This window comes from Bacillus rossius, chromosome 11, assembly GCF_032445375.1.
Source record: "Bacillus rossius redtenbacheri isolate Brsri chromosome 11, Brsri_v3, whole genome shotgun sequence".
In the NCBI taxonomy this organism is placed as follows: domain Eukaryota; kingdom Metazoa; phylum Arthropoda; class Insecta; order Phasmatodea; family Bacillidae; genus Bacillus; species Bacillus rossius.
The window spans coordinates 53,124,346-53,141,297 of NC_086338.1; the positions used below are offsets into that span (position 1 = coordinate 53,124,346).

At 39.1% G+C, this 16,952-nt stretch overlaps 1 protein-coding gene across 1 annotated transcript; it reads left to right on the forward strand.

Moving 5' to 3' along the window:
* Positions 1 to 247: 247 nt before the first annotated feature.
* On the forward strand, positions 248 to 6,904 carry LOC134536519 (uncharacterized). The gene is made up of 3 exons (XM_063376243.1): positions 248 to 331; positions 2,488 to 2,669; positions 6,677 to 6,904. The coding sequence occupies exons 2-3, from the start codon at positions 2,492 to 2,494 to the stop codon at positions 6,799 to 6,801; spliced, it is 303 nt and encodes a 100-aa protein (XP_063232313.1). The 5' UTR covers positions 248 to 331; positions 2,488 to 2,491; the 3' UTR covers positions 6,802 to 6,904.
* The last annotated feature ends 10,048 nt before the right edge of the window (positions 6,905 to 16,952 follow it).

Consider the following 16,952-nt stretch of genomic DNA (forward strand, 5'->3'; position numbering starts at 1 on the left):
CTGTTGCTCAACTGCAGTTGTAGCGCACAAGGAGAAACATTTCAGTATTCACAAAAGTATATTTTCTTGTAACATTCGGCAATTGTACACGCCTTACGTTAATTTTCATTTACTGTTTTTTTTAAGAAAAACTCAAAAATTTTGCATTATCTGATACGTAATACCCTATCTCATGTCGATACTAAAATGTTTTGATAAAATCACTTTGTATATCAGCTGTTATCTTATCTTTAACTCATAGCTGATTCTTATGGGACAGCAAATGTAAGTAGCATTATTAAGTGATTGTGACAATTCCAGATCAATACCTAAAGTTGGACATTACTAAGAGGTAGGTTTCGTTCACTAAGCACAAATTTTACAGGCCTACGCAGAAATCTGCATAATTTACGTTATTTTCAGGCACCACAAACTTGAATAATATCAAGTTCATATAGTATCCGTTCTTGATTGGCTGCCGCCACGTTTTTACTTTTGGGAGATTGCATGCAATTGAATATACATTATATTTTTGTCCTTCAAGACGTGTCTAACTTTGAAATTCACCTAATCACGAAACAAAGACGATAAGTGTTTTAACATACAACTAGTCGCGATATCTTTTCGCAAAATTATATGCTCCTATCGAATAGTAGTGACAATTGTATTTTGCGGAATTATTTATAGAAACTGAAAAAATTCAAGTTTTCAATTACCTCCAGGATAGACTCCATGATACTCTATATGTACTCGGGGAAATTACGCCTGCTCATTGGTTACTGACTCGTAAAACCTGTTAACTGGGATTGTCGTGATTTATTTTTATTACTTCTTTTGTTGAGGGTTTTTTCATTGCCTTGGAGTCCTTCAGATAAACGGCGGTCCAATCTCTGAAGAAGCATGAAGGTAAACCTGTTTGGAGTCTAGCCTGTCGCGAAATTAACCCGAAATTTTTTTCGGTATCTAATAATTTACTCTTGGTAATATTTGACACACCGTGTTAATGTTTTGTACAATTTATTTTACTTTTGTCTGAAGTTTGGCGAATTCCTGTTAATATAATAATTATTATCCATTATTTGCCATTACTAGAGACATGCAAAATTCGCGGATTCTTTTCGCGATAGGCTAGCATCAAAACAACTATACCTATGTACCGCTTCTGCGATTGGCCCACATTTTATCCGGGGAACTGTGAGCCAATGGGAAACACTAAACCAAGAAAGTGCCGAATTACGGACAGCCTAGTTGAGACGTCTCACGCGTCAGTAGCCAATGAACAGGTGTCATTTCCGCGAGTATTTGAAGGACTGTGGAGTCTATCCTAGAGGTCAATGAATCCGCGAATTTTGCAGGTCTCTACTAATAAGTGTTCAGATCTTTTCGCGAAAAGTGCCTGCCCCTAATCATAGCGTGAAACGTTTTCGCGAAATACGAGGTGTAATAAAAAAAAGGTGGATGAATTTTTATTGAAACAACTGCTGAAGCTACATCTATTTGAAGTAATAAACCTGATAGCCTGATCCATTGAGACAGGCAGTGACAAGTTTGAACAAGTTGTGACTCGTCGGTCGGCTTCCAGAGCCGGTAGAGAGAGATAGTGTTTACCGTCCTTGTTGAATGGCACTACCTGATTCGCTTACTTCTCTCCTAGCGGGGCATGGTTGGCTCACGGTCGTAGAGGGGCGTGTCCAAGCAACTGCAGCCCATTCACGATCACAGTGCGAGAATTCGAAAATTTTTATTATAAAATTTCGACTAAACGAACGCGAGAAACTTCCGTATTACTAATCAAATCATGGATTTCGGACAACGCGTTAACATTAAGTATTTTTTTCGTAAACGGAGACCATAAAAATGGGTCTTGCTGAAAGGAAGACTTTTTGACACCACACCCGACATTGATAGAGACCGGAAAAATTCGCGGTTTCATTTCGCGATAGGCTTGAATCCAAGTTCGTGTAACTTATTGCCGCTTCAGTGATTGGAACACAGTTTGCCTGAAAGGACTGTGAGCCAATGAACGACCCTCAACGTAAGAAGTATCGAATCACAAGCATCCCAGTTAGCAGCTGTCACGAGTCAGTAGCCAATGAGCAGGTGTAATTTTCTCGCGTACATAGAGGATCGTGGGGTCTATCCTATATGTAGAGACTGGAAAAATTCGCACTTTGGATGACCTCCAGGATAGACTCCACCATCCCCTACACACTCGGGGCAAATGCCACCTGCTCATTGGCTACCGACTCGCGTCACCTGTCGACTGGGACGCTTGCGATTCGATACTTTTTTGGTTGAAGGTTTTTCATTGGCCCACAGTCCTTCAGATGAACTGTGAGCCAATCAGAGAAGCAACATAAAGGAACAGTTGTTTTTGGATTCTATCATGTCGTGAAATGAATACGCGAATTTTTCCGGTCTCTACGGATCAATGACCTGCCTCCATCTTGGATAATTTTTTTTTTTTTGTTATCGTGCCTGGTCCACGACGGCTGCCGTTGTCCGCAGAGTCATGAGGCGAGTCCTGGCGCTGCTGCTGCTGCTCGTGGTTGGGTGTCCTGCCACGGAGGACATGTCCTCTCCGCACAGCGGCGCCGCGCACCGCCCCGACTGCGAGGGCGAGTCCTGCGACCCTGACCCTGACCTCCAGTCGGGCTGGCCCGAGGACTCCGACACCGCGGGCAGCACGTGTGAGCGACACCGCCACGCTTCTTTCCCTTCTGGCTGGACACCGGGAAAGATTCGCGGTTTCGATTTGCCTTCAGGATAGACTGCACATTCCCCTGTACACTCGGGCTAATAACGCAAGTTCATTGGCTGCCGACTTGTGAGTCGTCTCATCTGTAGAGACCCCGGAAATTTCGCGGGTTAATTTCGTGTCATGCTAAAATTCGAATAATCATACCTTAGTGCTGCTTCTGTCCATTGGTTCTCTGTTAATCTGGAGGACTGAGGGCCAATTAGAGACCCCCACTCATTGAAGTGTCGAATCACAAGGCCCACCCAGTCGAGACGACTCACATGTCAGCAGCCAATGAACAGTTGGCATTTGCCCGGCTGTGTAGAGTGTAGTAGAGTCTATCCTGGAGATCATTGAACCCGCGAATTTTTCCGGGTCGCTACTCATCTGGTTAGTCTGTGATTCGATCCTTCTTTGGTCGAGAGTTTTTAATTGGTAGAGATTCGTCCAGATGAACAGTAAGCCAAAAGCAAAATCATCTAAAATGTATATGTATTTGAATTTTAACCTATCGCCGAATGAATCCGCGAATTTTCCCGGTCTATAACGATAGGTTCACAACTGTCCCTCCAACTCCCCTTTACGACTTATGGCTAGGGACTGGAAAAATTCGCGGTTTCAATGACCACTAGGATAGACTCCACGATTCTCTATGTACTCGGGCAACTATCTCCTGGTCATTGGCTACCGACTCGGGACACCTGTTTACTGCGATTCTTATGATTCGATACTTCTTTTGTTGAGTGTTTGCCATTGGCTCAAGAGTACTTCAGGTAAATTGCTGTCCAATCACTGACGCAGCATTAAGCTAAACGAGTTTGGATTCCAGCCTGTCTCGAAAGGAATCCGCAAATTTTTCCGGTCTCTACTTATGGCTAGAGACGGGAAAAATTCGTGGATTCATTTCACGATATGATATAATCCAAACAACTGTACCTTTTATATTGCTTCTCTGATTGGCTCACAGTTTATCTGAAGTACTTTGAGCCAATGAAAAAAAAACCTTCAACCAAAAATATATCGAATCGCAAGCGTCCCAGTTGACAGGTGACACGAGTCAGTAGCCAATGAGCAGGTGGCATTTATCCCGAGTGTGTAGGGGATGGTGGAGTCTATCCTGGAGGTCATCCAAAGCGCGAATTTTTCCAGTCTCTACTTCTGGGCTGATTTCTCACTCCGGGACCTCTCCTTCTTTGGAGTGGGGGGAATGTGATTTGTTCTCTCTGCTGCCAACTGGGGCCCGTATCACACCAGTACAAACCTCATAAGTAACAATTGTGAAAAATAAAAAGGCAGAACTTTCAATCGCAAGTTCTTACGACCAGGCCACTTCACTTAGATTGCTATAAAATTATCTTTAACGAGCCGTCCCGCCTAGTCCCAAACACTCACTGCTAGCTCCAACTCTTTTTTACAACACAAGGTAAACACTAGCCTGCCCAGATGGGGGCCTAACATGCATATTAAAATCAAATCACCCGATCTGTGACTCGTGATTGTGACACAAAGTTTTCTACCACAAGTAACAAGTAAGGTTAGTAACTATATTTCACATCCTTTAGTGTTTTCTTTCGTGTGTATACATTGAAACATTACGTATCGTGACCTTAAACACAGTCACAATGTGTGTGACAAGTGTAGAAGTTGGTACACTTATAACCAACTAGATTTGGTTACACAACTTATCTAGTTAATGTACTGGTAACAGTTATTATTGTTTATTTGCGGCATAATATTTTATTATTTAAATTCATCTGTGTTTTCCATTTGAATCGATAGAGGAAAATCTCTTGTACAACTATTTTGCAGGAGAATTATTAGTAGACATGCAATTTAAAACAATTTTTTGAGGTAGGTAGAAAATTAGTAGTTTACAACAAGTGTCAACTACAATTTTTTAAGTTACAACTGTCAATAACAGTTTTTAGGTAACCTACAAGTAAATTATTCGTCAACTTGTAAAAATTTACTTTTAATTACAAGTTGAAAATAATTCTTTTGTGAAACACTTGTAAATGTTAAGTATAATTTTACTTGTTAGTTACAAACTTGCACTAATTTGAAATGTACCCCAGGTAAATTTATTGGCTCACAGTCGTAAAGGGGAGTGGCAGAATAATTGTGACTCTATAATCAAAGCAATCCTTAGGTATAGATGTTTGCAAACTCACTGGTGACCAAAATAAAACGTGGAATTTCGTGAACTCTGGTTATTTTGATATCCTGGTATTACTGTCAACTAAGGGATCTTCCTGCAAATTTATTCCCACAGTTCCCTGGCATTTGTTGTTGTATCACCTGTTTTCTAAACTGTTTTCTTTACTAAAAGTTTCATGATTTAAAATATATATATATATATGTTTCTGCCCCAGAATATATATTTAAATTATTCATGGTTCTTTATTTCAAATTGTTTTAAAATATTATTGTAAAGTTTTGAGTAATTAAATAGCAGGGATTAAAATTATATTTGCGAGCGGGTAATTTTTTCTTTGTTTTGAATTTAAGTCGTATTTACTGGGAGAAAATGTATATATATTTTATATATATAAGCATTTGAGGAATGGTTACAATGAAATTTATATTATGCAAATGGTATGATTTAAAATGTAAAAAAATAGTATAGACTTAAAGGGTTAGCTTTACAAGTGTAATTTATTTTTTGTTTGTGAACATTGTGATTTTAAATGTTCAAAGGACTTACAGACTTGTGAGACAGGCTTTAAAAGTGTAGTTTATATTCTATTTGAGTGGTTTTTTTTTTTTGTTCTTTCATTTTATTCAGCTGGATATCGTGATTTAACATCATGCCTAAAAATAATTTTAAAAAGGCATTTTGGGAATGAACCGCCAAAAGAGTCGCCAATAAGTGCCAGTGAATGTATCCGAGTGTGCAGGATGCGATCATCCTTACTACTTTCAGTTATTATCTCTTGTTCGATAAAAAAAATCTAATAATTCTGTGCTTGTTGCGTAAAAGGGGTTAAGTCCAAAATCATAGCTGTGATAAAATCGCGATTGAAAATTATCAGGTTTCTTGCAGTCAGTTTTTTTTTTTTTTTTTTTTTTTTAGCTTTGTTAACTGGTTTAGAACTTTGGAAACTCATTAATTGTTTCAAAATAATGTCTCTAATCTCCCTTATAAATTTCTAAAAACTTGATAATAACACATTTTTAACAATATTTTACTTAAACCCCTTTACGCAACAAGCACAGAATTCATCTCTTGTCTGTTCCTAACTAGCGACCCGCCCCCGCTTCGCACGGGTGCAATGCAATACACCCGAAATACCTCAAACTATATATTTTACTTACAATTCGTTCGACTTAAAACAAAAGATAATCAACAATAATCAACAACATGGCCTATGTATCTCGTAGGGTTCAGCCAGCGTTTGCAATGTAAGCGCAAAAGAAAAATGTGTTTATTTACGACATCACATTAGAAACTTCTAAAATTATCAGTGTTACTCTACTATATTACGCATGTATCTTACATACAAACCTTCCTCTCGAATCACTCTATCTATTAAAAAAAATACCGCATCAAAATCCGTTGCGTAGTTTTAAAGATCTAAGCATACATAGGGACAGACAGACAGCGGGAAGCTACTTTTTTAATACTATGTTCTATGTAGTGATAAGTAGGGACACCTGTATTTCGCGATTTCATTTCATGTCAAGGTATTTCACAAAACATTGTAGCTTTTTCTAAGAGTCATGGCAAATTTTTGAGGGTGCAGCAGTACGGTGACCACATTCTCATTGGCCCCGTCAAGAGCGGGACGACACCTCTCACCGACCTCAGCCAATAACCACAGGAGAAAAGCTACAGTATTTTGTGAAATACCTTGACGCGAAATGTATTCGCGAAATGCAGGTGTCCCTGGTGATAAGCAGGGATGTTCAGCAAGGTGGTGCGTGTGTCTCGACGTGACTGGCGGGTCGTGTTGGCAGACGGCCTGGACCTCATCAGCAGGCAGGTCACGTGCGGCGGACAGAAGCTGCAGCCTCGTGATTGGTGCAACGAGTGCAGCTGCGAGTCCCACCACTGGCTGTGCACCAGGATGCTGTGCGAGTAGCCGCGCATCCTGTATGCCGTGCGGAGTATCCGCGCACCCTGTACACGGGGCGTGCGCGCGGTGGCCCACGAGAGGAGACGACAATAAAACCATTACAATTGCATTTGTCTTTTGGTTTTTTTCCTTTCCCGCGTTGTGTTCCTTTTTTTTTTTTTTTGATCGCTCGGTTCAACCTGACTCTGGGTCCCACCAAAGTTTAACATCATCAGTAGATTATGAATCAGATTGTTTATAATGTTTTGCTTATAGACTTCTGGTATAAATATAAATATTTATTACTTTTAAAAAGTTCCATTTTCACTTCATTAACTAACCAATAAAAATATTTTTTTATTTAGTAACATTTTGTTGAACAATGCGAAAGAGTTTTAGAACATCTTTAATACAAAAAATATTTTAGAGCTTTTTTTGAAATAACTAATTTGTATTATTTGAACAAAAAATAAATATCCCTCTTGCAAGAATAATTTTTTTTTTCAAAACATATAGTAGTAAAGAAATTTACTTACACGAATAGCAGCACAGAGGAAATTTTCTTGTCACCTGTGTTTAGTTTTTTCATAAAAATTGGTTTACTAGGTGTCAAGGACAATAAATAGTGATTGTTTAAATTTTTATTTTGGTTGAATTTTCCTTCAGAACTTCCAGTATTTAAAAGCACAAACATAATTTTCATTTTATGTATCCTTTTTTCAACCAGTAAATTTTTGTTGTTTGCTGCGCGCGCATCGTAATAATTAACTTTCATCATTTTTTTTCATAATGTGCCTAATGAAGTATGAGGTGTATGTAAGTATGAGGTGTTGGTGTGCAAGTCACAACTGTAATAAATAAATAAATAAATAATATATTTGGGGGGGGGAGGGGGGGTGGGCCGACAATTCCAAACGCTGAATGGGTGATAGCGCCTTGTATTAAGTCCTCCCGTAGGCCGTAGCTGCAAGCGAAGTGGCGTAGCTAAGCGGCTAGTGTTGATGAAAATAATAAAAAATTAGCAGTTACTCGGATTGTTTTATTGCAACGTATATTCTACATCTGTATATTACTTTTTCTGCCAATCGAAAGCTATTTTTGTTTCACTCACGAAAATATGTGTGCTCTATGTTGATATCTTGGGTTGTGTGTTTATTTTTATTTATCTCAAAACTTAATTACCTGAATATATTACCTGACGAATAGAGACATGCAAAATTCGCGGATTCATTTCGCGATAGGTTATCATTAAAACAACTATACCTTCGTACCGCTTCTGCGATTGGCCCACATTTTATCCGGGGAACTGTGAGCCAATGGGAAACACTAAACCAAGAAAGTGCCGAATTACGGACAGCCTAGTTGAGACGTCTCACGCGTCAGTAGCCAATGAACAGGTGTCATTTCCGCGAGTATTTAAAGGACTGTGGTGTCTATCCCAGAGGTCAATAAATCCGCGAATTTTGCAGGTCTCTACTGATGAAATATTTTGTTTAAATAATTAACTGCCTGTCATTAAAAAAAGCGCTAATGGGCTCTTTAATTCAGTTCGCAATTATTTATTTTTATCTCTTTTAACTAGATCAATAAGTAGGTACCTATTATTTAACCCTGTGATACATACGCTAAAATATTATACTTACCTATTACATAGGCCGCATTTCTGCCTGAGTATATTGGGTCCGCATTCGATATAATCACTTGCATATAATTTTTTAAAAGATTATTTGCTTTACTTTAATACTATGTTACTGAACATAACCATAAACCAACTTTATTTTTATGGTAGAAATTCACAAAAATCTAGTTTGAAAATACCGAAATTCGCACAAATCCAAGATACAACAAAATAAACACACATTCATCAATATAATATTAGTATTGTACTTCAATGAAAAAAAAAGATATCATTTGTAATTGTTGTAGTAGAAAGTTGGACATTGCAAAATATGAAAAATTATCATTCTGGGCATTCAAGAGTCATACTACGTAATAGTGAGTTAATTTTTTTTTGACATAATTAAAAACTACGTTAATTTGGTGTGCAAGTACGTGATAATTAATTACAAGGTTTGATGAGAGAACACATAAATTTACAACGAAATTAGATCATAATTGTAACTAATATAACTGCATTAAAAATCTCACGGGCCTACGAGACCCAGATTACTCATCCCAGGGTCCTGGAGTGTTTTCATGTTCTGTTTGATACATGATGCAGCAACAATGGCTGGATCCACCTCAAAATTTATATAACATTTTCATTAATACACATAACAAGTAAGAGATCATCGTATAGCATTTTCTTTTGTTCTTGATGACGATAGATCACGACGTTGTTGATATCCACTTGTCCCTTGATGAAAGGAATCTCTAATAAATTACGTGAAGGGTGTGGTAGCAACCCTTATTTCTATTACCCATTATTAATTAGGAATGCATGTCAAATTAAAAGGGTGTTAGGTCTCGTCACCTTCCAATTAAAAATATTTTTATACTGCTTGAAATAAATTTCCCGAGCTAAATGTTTTGATTTGATATGGCACAGGACTCAGCTCTGGCTACTTGTTGCAGTCAACACTCGTGGATTGGTGTGGTTAACATGACATTTCTAGTCATCCGCGTGAAATAATAACCTCGCGACGTTTACAGAAAAGAGCCTGTGGTTGCAAAAAGGTATAGAAGTTCTAAGAGATATGATCCATGTTTGGGCATGCCAAAAAAATGGGATACATAGGCGAAAACCACAGTAAAAGCAAAAAAAAAAGAGCTGAAAATACGTACACGCCAAAAAAACATCCTACGTTACAAAGGAAGATCCGTCAACTGGAATATTAAGTAAAACCAAGACGCACTATAATCGGAAAGTGTTTGATCTGATTTAGGGTCGTTAAGGCAAGGGGGAAGGAAGGAGACACGTAGAAGCGGCAACCCCTTTGAGATTGAGGTCGTTAAGTTAGGATGGAAGGGAGTAGATACTTAGAAGCGGCAACCCCTTCGAGACTAGGATCGTTAAGGTGAGGTGGAAGGAATGAGATACTTAGAAGTGGCAACCCCTTAGAGACTGGGATCGTTAAGGTGAGGTGGAAGGTAGTAGGTACTTAGAAGCGGCAACCCCTTAGAGACTAGGATCGTTAAGGTGAGGTGGAAGGAATGAGATACTTAGAAGTGGCAACCCCTTAGAGACTGGGATCGTTAAGGTGAGGTGGAAGGTAGTAGGTACTTAGAAGCGGCAACCCCTTAGAGACTAGGATCGTTAAGGTGAGGTGGAAGGAATGAGATACTTAGAAGTGGCAACCCCTTAGAGACTGGGATCGTTAAGGTGAGGTGGAAGGTAGTAGGTACTTAGAAGCGGCAACCCCTTAGAGACTAGGATCGTTAAGGTGAGGTGGAAGGGAAGAGATACTTAGAAGTGGCAACCCCTTCGAGACTGTGTGAAGTTCGCAGCGAGCCGAAGACAGAATGCCCCTCCCCGGGCGACGAGCCTCGCTCCCTCGCCGAGAGGGGAGGTGGGGGTTGGTCGAGGCAGAGGGGTTGAATTAATCTTCGCCAGTGGCTTTGCGATGTCTGCCCCCCCCCCCCTGAAGGGCCGGGAACAATGCGCCCTTGTATCACTCTTCCCCCGCCCCGCGGAGGTCTGGCAGACAAGGACGGCGGTTCGGACAGAACGGAAAGTTGTCGGGGTTCATCTGGTGTGTAGTGTCGGCCGGGGGAAGTGGTTGGTCGCTCGCGGGGAGGAGGGGGGGTGGGAGCGTCTAATGGCGGCGCAGGGGTTGCGGAGGGCGAGGTGGTGAGAAGGGGGGGGGGGATAACGGATAAGGGAAGGAGGGACCTTTTAGCAACCCGAGTGGAAACCAATTTCTTGGGCCAGTGAACCGACTGGCTGGTGCTTTTCCCTCCTCTCTAACCCCCCCCCCCCCCCCAACTGCTATATCCCCTGCGCCACCTTTCACCCTGGGCTCATTTTCTTGTTACCGGAGATCACATAGCCTTTCCGCATTGTGTCCTCTCTCCCCCCTTCCTTCCTTTTCTTTCGCCCACACTATCCCTCTGTCTCTCGCTCTATCGGCGGGGCGCGCGGAGCAGGGTGCGGTTCGTTTTACGCCAGCGCGGTTTGCTCTCGGCTAATTGGTCCCCTTTCAGCCGTCCCCTCCCCCTGACACCCGCTCCCTTGACCGCCACCTCTCGCTAGGACTGTCTGCGCGCGCTCCGAGCACCACACACACACACACACACACACACACGTCCTCTGGAGCCACTGCAGTTGGCACACACCTCCGACTAGACCCGTCTGTACACTAGGGGTCATCAGTAGAGACTGGAAAAATTCGCGCTTTGGATGACCTCCAGGATAAACTCCACCATCCCCTACACACTCGGGCAAATCCCACCTGCTCATTGGCTAACGACTCGTGACACGTGTCAACTGGGACGCTTGCGATTCGATACTTTTTTTTGGTTAAAGGATTTTCCATTGGCTCGAAGTCCTTCAGATAAACTGTGAGCCAATCAGAGAAGCAATATAAAGGTACAGTTGTTTGGATTCTATCATATCGTGAAATGAATCCGCGAATTTTTCCGGTCTCTAGTTATCAGTAGAGTCCCGGAAATTTCGCGGATTCCTCTGGCCTCAGGATATAATTCAAAGTTATAGGTGTGCTCGACCCTTGTTTACTTTCCCTTTCTTAGCGAGAACATTTTTATCCTTGTTATTTGGCACTACCTGATTCGCTTTTTTCTCTCCTAGCTGGACATCGTTGGCTCACGGTCGTAGAGGGGCGTGTCCAGATAACTGCGGTCCCATCATGAACACAGTGTGACAGTGTAGAGATTTGCATTCCAGCTTGAGACTAAATGAATGCGCGAAAATTCCGTGGTTCTAGTTATCAGGTCTTCCCTTTCCGTCTTCTTTAATTCATTTCCTTTTCACGCTTTACAGTTTTTTTGCATGTCGACGCAAATTGTCAATTCGAGTAAACCATTCATGACACTCATCACATCGAAACTTCATGCGAGAAGGATTCTTCGTACATCTACTCCTCTCATGTCTCCGTACATCATGAGAAAATGCGAACGTCATATCGCAGTAGCTGCAAGGATACCGTGGTGATGAAGACGAGCCTTTCAGACCTGAGCCAGATGTCGCTGTTACTGCAATTGTACCATTTCCAGGCATTCTCTAGTGCACATCAATAATTCGCTGTTGTATAGAAACCGTTACTTAAACTATGTACCTCGTATTAAAACACCCCAATCGTGTACGGGTTGATAGATGGGTCGTCATCATATTTATCGATCTTTTTCCTATTTATTACGTCACTTGTCCACCTTCATCTGTGTGTCCGCAGAGTATGTGTAGATATAGACTAAGCGTGACGTAGATTGGACGCGAACTATACTAAAGCAGTATAATAATACTTTCGAGTTGGACATCGACCATACATTTTTTGGTCAATTTTTCTGATGGTATGACCGGCTGGAGGCTATATAGTATCCCGTATATCGCCCGAGATGAGTCTGGAATGGTTTCTCACTGCCTTCTGCTGTGTACAGGTGAAGGGGTTATTCAACAACTTTAGGGACGGGAATGCTTCAAAAAAAGAATTAAAATTGAGAGGAAAATGAATAAGATTACAGAAAATGGAAGATAAGTGTATATAAGGCCGAAATAGATGAGGAAATAAGGACATACAAAGAATGAAGAGTACGTAAAAAAAAAATCTTAAATAACTTTGTATGGAATAAAGAAACAATATAGGAGAATGATACGCATAAAGTAAGAGTAGAATAAATTTCAGATTCAGAAGGATGAATATAATATGTACTAGTTGGAGTACAAAATACTGTCTGATGAGAATAAATGGGACATACGATGACGACACTGCTATGGACATGATCAGGAACGTTTATTTCATTTTAATCTAGACGTCATGGAAAGTAAGTATGAACGAAATTGGACGAGATTCCGATGTCAGAACTATGATCTAGTAACAATAACAAGGATGATAGCAGTGATAAGAAGAAGACCCCACAAAGAATACCAGCACAAGATAATCAAATAATTAAACACTCGAACACATAAATATATTCAAATACGGATTAGGTCTGGGTGGTGTACCGGGATGTCCCATTTATTTGGAATAAAGTATACTCAGTTTCCGGTCTTGCAACCGGGAAGGGAATTTTCCACAGGCGGCGGGAAAACATCTCTAAACTCGGCTTGTAATCGAACCCGGAACCGAAGCTCAAAGCTCTGTTGCAATGTTATCTCAGTTCGCGAGCGTGGATGGGCGTGAATGCAGCTACCGAGCTCAACACTACAGCTTCTTCCTCAGATCAACACTTACCGATGGTTAGGGACTGGAAAAATTCGTGGTTTCGTTGACCTCTATGATAGACTCCACGATCCACTATGTACGCGGGAAAATTACACCTGCTCATTGGCTACTGACTCGTGACACCTGCTAACTGGGATGTTTGTGATTCGATACTTCTTACGTTGAGGGTCATTCATTGGCTCACAGTCCTTCAGGCAAACTGTGTTCCAATCACTGAAGCGGCAGTAAGTTACACGCACTTGGATTCTAGCCTATCGCGAAATGAAACCGCGAATTTTTCCGGTCTCTGCAGATGGTTTTGGCGGAAGTCACGTTCTTGTCGCAGCCCTATTCGTGAGAACTAAGAAAACCGGAAGGAGTATAACCCAAAGACGCCATGTTGTATTCAACTGTTTTAGCGGCCTACAAATTTCGCATTTATTTCACCAATAATGACTTGATGTAAGTTTTTGGACATACGCCATTGCTATGGCGTATGTCCAAAAACTTACATCAAGTCATGCACTCCCATTGCACAAATCTTTTAAAGATAACTTCACCAATAATACCGTTTAAGTATGAAGGCCAAGATGAATATAGAAATATTGCATTATGATCCCAAAGTGAATGAGACGTCAACAATGCAATAACCGTGCCCATGGATATAATATTGGGAAAACTTGGTCCTAAATCACTTTTAAAAAATTTAAAAAAAAACTAAGACTATTTTCGAAAAAAACATCTTCGAAGTGCAAACGGGGTCCGACGTCTCACCGTCTCCGTAACTACAGGCATACAATCTCTCAATTGTATTATTGTATATTATTTAAAATTGTATAAATCAATTAACCTGAAGTGATTTGGCATCATGGTCGTGAATAACACGTGAGTCTGAGTTATGCTGATGGAATATTGTGTGTAAGCCAACAAAATAACATACGATTGCATGGTATTTCAATAAAATTATCCACCTCTTGATTCAAAATAGTTCTTGGGCTAAAAAAAAAGTTTCATTCATCTCACAAATTTTAAACTCTGTAATGGTAGCGTGAAAATTGTTTTTTAAAGTATAATAGCTAATAAGTGAAATGGTTTGAGTTTCATTCTTTTTCCTTCTGATCATGTATTTATTTTTACCTTAAACAACTTCAAAAATAAATTTCATAATTTGGTTCTGTGTAAGATGTGTGAACAAGAATTTTTTTAAAACGCTGTATTGTGTTTTTGGAACCAACATTTTTTCATTCCTTGACAACTTTCCGTATACAAACGCATCATGGTATGTATATTAAATTTTTCAAGCAAAATCAATCGCCGCAGGATGACTGCCTGTTGTCTTGTTTTGCTTTGTTTCCGGTTATAATCAAAAGCATCGCAGTTTTGAGATCCGGTATGAAATTGCTAGTGCGAGCAAGCTTTATGTATCAGAAAACCGTATAAGTTCTCCTGATCACTGCAGCACATTAAAATCGGAAGCAACCTTAGCATGGGAACGAAATTGAAATGAACGAGCTATCGTATCATTGATGAAAATATCGCCTCCTCTAATAAAGAGGAATGAAAGTTGGCCGGTGGTTTCCAGAGGATATTGCCACTGTTTTGCCCGGTCAGCGCCTGGGGATATCTTAACGGCACTGCGTAAGGTCAACTCACGTATCCGATAAATGACCGTAATGTGAAGTTACAACAGGCAGTAAAAAAATAAAAGGCGACGACGTTCGCAAAACAAAATGTATGCGAATAAAAGAATGCGAAGAATAAATTTGGGCAATGTACAACCCGCGATGGCGTACCGCGAGCACGAAATTAAAAGAGCTTCAAATTTCTACTGAAGCATGGTATCGGAACTCCAAAAAAAAAAAAAAAAAAAATCTTGCCTTTCTTTCCGCGTAGGTACGTCATTAACGCGAGCAACTTCCGAAACTGTATTCATAGAAATAATTACGCATTCATTATATTTATCAGCTGCTACAATAATCAAACGCGTAGGTCTACATTTATTTAATACTACACTAGAAAGTATTTTCTGATTCTCTTACAAAGTTTTACCAGTTTGCCAAGAAATAGATTGTAGTAATACTAGAAGTTTAGTTTTCAACACGTGACAATAGTTATTTTTTGGATGTATGAAGTATGTAAGTTTTTCAAGATAATAATGGGTGTTTCTTACGAAAATTGGCGGGTAATTTATTATTGTAATTGATGTTTCATTCAAGCATGATTTTTTTTAAAACCACAGAAAATATAATCGAATATTACACAAGAGTATATATTATTTGCACATTGGTAAAAAGCTCTGCCTATCGTTGGGCACTGAGTTTCAGAGGATTTTCCTTGTATACACACAAATTTTTTCCCCAGTGTTTAAGAGTATTATAGTAGTTATGTTATCTACTATCCACTCTCTGAAATGGTTGTTGCAGTATGTACCTTTCTATCTCTGTACATCTATCAAAATTACTTTGGACTATTAAGTAGCATAGGTATGGTGCTAATGTGAGAAATATAGTAATTTGTATATTAATAGTATGGTGTCGTGTTACATTCATTATCTTTTTAAAATCAGTATTAAACGTCCAAAGATTGGACACAACTCTATTGTTTTTACTATATTATAATTTATTTAACAACAAAACACATAAACTTAACAACAGCAAACATGCTCAATGTATTTTAATACACAATTATCTTAAAAAAATTACAAGTATTAAAAATAATATTATATATTCTTGTTATTTAGAAAAAAAATACTTTCCACGTTTATATAATCAAGAAAATATTGATTCCCTAGCTAATAAATTACGCTGGTGCTCTGTGTTTCAAAATTTCAAAAGTTGGTTTAAATTTTTCATTAATTAATTAAAATAACGTTAGGCACTAGATATTAATTATTATTAGCATTATTTCAGGCAAAAATAATTATGAAAATTTAATTCTCAGTCTATTATAGACAGATGTCTCTTAAATCACCGTTCATTGCCTCGGGAATTAGCTATTAACTATTGCAGCTTAAATTGCTGGTCAAAGTCTGCTTATTAATCGATCTAGATTCAAAAATTCAAAATTAGTTACATAATTTAAATTGGTGAACTGTTAAACTCATCCAGAGTATACCAAAATGGCTATGGCCATTAAAAAAACAACTTATTTTTATATAATTGAACATTTTTGGAGTAACACTTCAGTAGCACGGATTAAATATTAGAAACACTTTCAATCTCTTTTGGCTTTAAAATTAATTAGTATTCAACTTGGATACATGCCTAGAATATCCGTTAGGTCATAAAATGTGCCAAGCCAAATTATATTCATCATTCCTCAATAATATTAGAAGGCCCCCTTTTTTATATTTTCTTCCTGGTTCACTATCACATAATTTAAAAAAATGTCCAGCCAATAACCGGAGTTAACATACCATTTGAATAGTGCGCCAAACAAGCTGATAAGCAATCCGTTTGCTTAACTCAACTGGAAGCTAAAAATGTTTTCCATATCACAGCTAGCACAATATAATCTCTAACACACAAATTACTGCAATTTTGATAGTAAAAATAAACACATAGCTGTTAAAATATAGAGATAAAATATTGTAAAACATAACATTAAAATCAAATGCATAGATATACGGTTACAAAGAGGTAGGTATTACAAGTCTGTAGTGCAGAAATGTGTTCCTTTTCTCTATGCAGTTGAAATAAAATATTAAAAGTAAAGTTTCAGTAAGCATCTGTACCTATGTAATAGTGCAGTGTATAGCACGAAGGTAAGAGTTGGTGTGTACAATCTTTGCCACGTTAATACTTGAATCAATATGAGAACGACTCCCCACCCTCTTTATGTGCATAGCAAACAACTTTTGGT

Coding starts and splice junctions, on each gene's coding strand:
- LOC134536519 (XM_063376243.1), top strand. CDS start 2,492: ATGAGGCGAGTCCTGGCGCTGCTGCTGCTGCTCGTGGTTGGGTGTCCT. Junction 2,670..6,676: donor CGACACCGCGGGCAGCACGT/GTGAGCGACACC, acceptor TCGTGTTGGCAG/ACGGCCTGGACCTCATCAGC.